General features: G+C 47.8%; 1 protein-coding gene across 1 annotated transcript; it reads left to right on the top strand.

Annotated features, from left to right (window-relative positions):
- Positions 1 to 2,373: 2,373 nt before the first annotated feature.
- Positions 2,374 to 2,984, top strand: LOC104160588 (T-box transcription factor TBX22-like; the record flags this gene model as incomplete). Its single annotated transcript, XM_009698746.1, has 1 exon — positions 2,374 to 2,984. A coding segment is annotated over one exon (611 nt), but the record flags the coding sequence as incomplete, so codon positions are not given.
- Positions 2,985 to 4,156: the final 1,172 nt, after the last annotated feature.

Consider the following 4,156-nt stretch of genomic DNA (forward strand, 5'->3'; position numbering starts at 1 on the left):
AAAGAAAAGAAAAGAAAAGAAAAAGAATTTGCTGTTTCGGATGGAAGCAGTCCCGCAGCCCTTGAACCCCGAAGAAATGCAGGGAAAAGGGAAAAGATTTTCAGGGAAAGCGATCTCCCCCCGCCTGACAAGCACCCATCGGTCTCCCACAGCCCTTTTCCACAAAAACGGCTTTTGGAAGTATTATGTGAAAACCGATTATTCATAGCGCCGAAGGAAAAAAAAACCCAAACCTGACAGATCGTTTGCAAGCTGGAGGGCTCCGGTTTGGGGTTAAAGTCGCCGGTTTGACTCCCCTTTATGTCAGGAACTTTTCAAAGTGTGGGGGCACCCCACATCAGTCCTGTCCCTGCAGGGAAACGCTGCAGAAATCACAGCGAAAATTGGTGCTGTACAGACGTAGGAATGGGGAGACACAACAAATCAGAGTCAGGAGAAATTAAGAGGTTTACCAGGTTGTAACGAGAACTAGATTTTTTTTTATTTATTTATTTTAATTTAGAAAAGACCTTACGCAAAAAGCACTTTTTGAACTCGTTTGGCCGGCTGTGATGCGGTACTGGGGAGAGAGAATGAGAGAACAGCGACTGCAATGGTTATTGTACGGATGCTAAAATATTAGGGCTTCTTGGGATTTATTTTTTTTTTTTGCTAGTCTTAACGTAATTGGTATTTTTCTTCAGGGTCAATTTCCTGGGCCGATGTAAATATAACAAAATCTCCAATTCCACTAATAATAAAACAGTATTTCTGAAGAAAAGCTGAAAAATAGAAATCCCGAAGCCCTAAAACCAGAAGGTAAATTAAAAGAAAGCATGAGCAACATGCTGAAGAAAGAATTGGTGATAAACTTAGGATTTTTAAGCCGAACGGGAATGGCAGAAAGCATCTGCTCTTGGAGCTGCTCTGCCCTCCCCGTTCCCACCCTTGCACCGGGAGTCGTGTGATGCGATTGCTCAGGGTACCCCCAAGCAAGCCCTAACCCTGGTTTGCTCCGCTATGGCCAGCTGCGTAGGGCCTCAGTCGCTGCCTCGCGCTCACAACTATCGGCTCTATCGCATCGTTTTACGTGACCAAAAGTTCCTGAGTCCTGGGAGGACATCAGGACGCGTCCAGCGGGAGAGGACCGGATCTCTGCCCTGCATCCGCTCCTGCTGATGTCAGTACTGAAACAGCCGCTGACATCAGCGGGGAAGGGTGAGGCGTTGAAGCCGTAAAACATTCCCGAACTATTGCGGCTAGGCGCTGCCTGCGCCTTACCCAACTGGTAAGATACTCTGCTTGCTGGGAGTTTGCAAAATTGATTTGCACCGCGTCCAAGATCTTTGTGGGGTTTTTTTTAAGGCATGCTATACCAGCAGATCTAGCTTGGTTATACGGTTAATTTGGTGATGCTGATTGCACGTAAAGTCTGACCAGATCACATCCAGACAGTAGAGCGCTTGGAATTAAATGTAAATAGAGAAAAACAGAGCAAAAATGGATCCACATTCCCTACCTTCCTTTCCCAGTGACTTGGATAAGGAACAAAAATAAAGGCGGGAGGGGAAACCCCAACCTCTGGAAGAACATGGTAAGGAATGTGCAGCAGAGACATTCGGCTCTTAAATAGCGTTGGATGAAACCAGCATCTGTTTAGCACCAGGGCCGGCTGCTCCCGAGCACCGGTCCCACGCCAGAGCAGCTGGCGCCTCTTCGGTTTTGCTCTTGGTGTTGCTCCGGAGGAGCGGTGAGCCGGTGCTGAACAGCAATGTTTGTTACAGACCAGCGGCCTCGACAGCTTTCCTACCAGATTATGAAAGTGTTCATTGATTCGTTTCAGAAAGGAGAATGTTAAAGTGACATGTGCATTTAAAGTTTCTGGAGACACCTATAGTATTCAAGGGTATGTTTCCAATTGCATGGGAAGCCAAGTAAAATTAGTCAATTCCTGTGAGCAGGAAGGTGCAAAAAATTCTCCATCAGGCTGAATACATTTTTTTGTTCTTATATACAAGGCAAAAAGCTGCCTGTAATTTGCAGGAAAAATAGGAAAGTTGAAATAGCAATGGTGTACGTATCACAGGAGATGGGTAACGGTCGTATAGCGAGGCAGGTACCTGTATGCGTGGAGCTGAACTTCACGGTTGTCCCGGTCAAATGAACGGGATTAGGCACACTTGGATCTTGTTCTCAGACAAGTGCCAAGTAACAACAAGAAGTAATGTATGGACAGATCTTCCCATTTTCCAGGAGACGATTTTTGGAGCGGGTTTGTGCTTGGATGGACACCGGCAGCAGGGAGATGTGGAGCGGGAGCAGGAGTCCTCCAAGGGTTCCTCGGCTGCGAACATCAGGTAGCCCAGCCTGGACAATTTTCATTTTCCTTTTCAGGTGGGAGCTCCAGTTCTTCGCCGGTGACCTCCAGCGGTGGGACGCCCTCTCCCCTCAACCCCCTGCTCTCTCCATCCTGCTCACCTCCCACGTTTCACTTGACAGCGAGCAACATTGGCGTGTCGTGCCCCGAGACCTACCTACACAACCTCAACGTGCCCCTCTACTACAAGATTTGTCCTACGAGCTTCTTAAGACAGCAGCCTCTCATCTTTCCAAGCCACGAAAAACTGGGAGGCACCAGCCCGCATCTTTTACCCCACTTCATGGTGGATATGCCAAAACTATCCTCCCTCGGCATAACCGGTCTGAAAAACACTAAAGCCGAAGACTTAAACGGGCAATGTCTACAAGTACCCAATTCTACTGGTCAAATGCTGTATGGATTACATGCATCTGGAAACATTTTCCCATCAAGTCCCATTGCTCGGGAAGCACTTAATTGTTCTTTACATCCTCCATATGGCTTGTATAGTTATAACTTCTCTGTGCCATCTAGACTGATGAATGCAGCAAGCCATTTCAAAGTGAGTGACAGCGTTCCGGCTTCTTTGAGAGATGGCAGATGTAATCACTCTAACTGGCACCCGACAATTAACCATTGCCTTTAGTGGAATTATATACGTTTCTAAGCATTGATATGTAAAGCAAGCCTTTCCTTCCTTCATACCCAAGGGCTTGCTAGTTACTGACTATGAAATACTGCATGGTACAGGAGCGGTATGGCTAAGCATTTAACTTTTTTTGTGGGTAAACACGTCGTGTTGTTGGGAGGATGGAGGATCTGGAAGCGTGGAGCATCTGAGATGATCCACAGCAAGGTGATACCTTTCGGTAACATTTATGTCATGGTTGTAGGTTAAGAGCAAACTGTACAGTCACCTTTTTAATATTTGCACTCCGAAGTGGGAACGTAGACGTATACATCTCTACAAGTATGTTTTCCTGAAACTCTCTATCTAGCTTGCCTTTAGGTGGCCCAAAGCCCTGGTGAGATCCTGCTCACCCCACGCAAGTTTTTCTGCTAATTTTGAAGGAACTATTCGAGACCTTGAGTGAGCAAAGGACCCATATTTGGCCAAGTGCTTGAGCGTGTTCTCAAGTTCCTTTGCCTTCAATGGGTCCTAATCAATGATGTGAAAGTGCCTTGTTCTCCAGGGCCCAGACGACTCAGTTATCAGAGTGGGGACATAGAGCCAAGCATTTGCTGCCGAGGTGAAGACAAACAGGACAAAAGATGGATGTGTTCCTATCTTGTGGGGATGAGAAAGCGGAGCCTGACGCAGAGATGCCCCAAGAGCCCTCCTCTCCATGCTCCTGCCCCTGGAGATCTCCAGGAGACGGTAGAGCAGAGTGGCACCAGCCTTGACGACGTGGTGGGAAGGAACAGGGGATGGAGGGGTCACACATCCGTCCCACGGTGAGATGGATCCATGTTGGGGAACCTGGAGGATCCATCTCAGAGAGCTGTGTGGGATGAAACACCTCCGGGAGCCTCCCAAGTCACTGCTCCTACCCAGCGCTTTCAGTCCCAGGGGACACGGAAGATCCGCCTGGGATCGCATCCGCCAGCCTGTGCCCGAGAGAAGGGGCAGGGATGCTCGGTCCCATGGAGAACGCAGACCCTTTCTGGAGAGTTACAACTCTACTAGCCCCAAAACATGAGATTTTCAATTCCTTCCAAAAGTCCTGTTTGTTTTATTATAACCTGTGGATATTCTTGTTATTCCTGTAAATAGTCTCTAGCTCCCAAGGGCCCAGTGTAACCCACAATAAATTGGGG

This window comes from Cariama cristata, unplaced genomic scaffold, assembly GCF_000690535.1.
Source record: "Cariama cristata isolate BGI_N322 unplaced genomic scaffold, ASM69053v1 scaffold23394, whole genome shotgun sequence".
In the NCBI taxonomy this organism is placed as follows: Eukaryota; Metazoa; Chordata; class Aves; order Cariamiformes; family Cariamidae; genus Cariama; species Cariama cristata.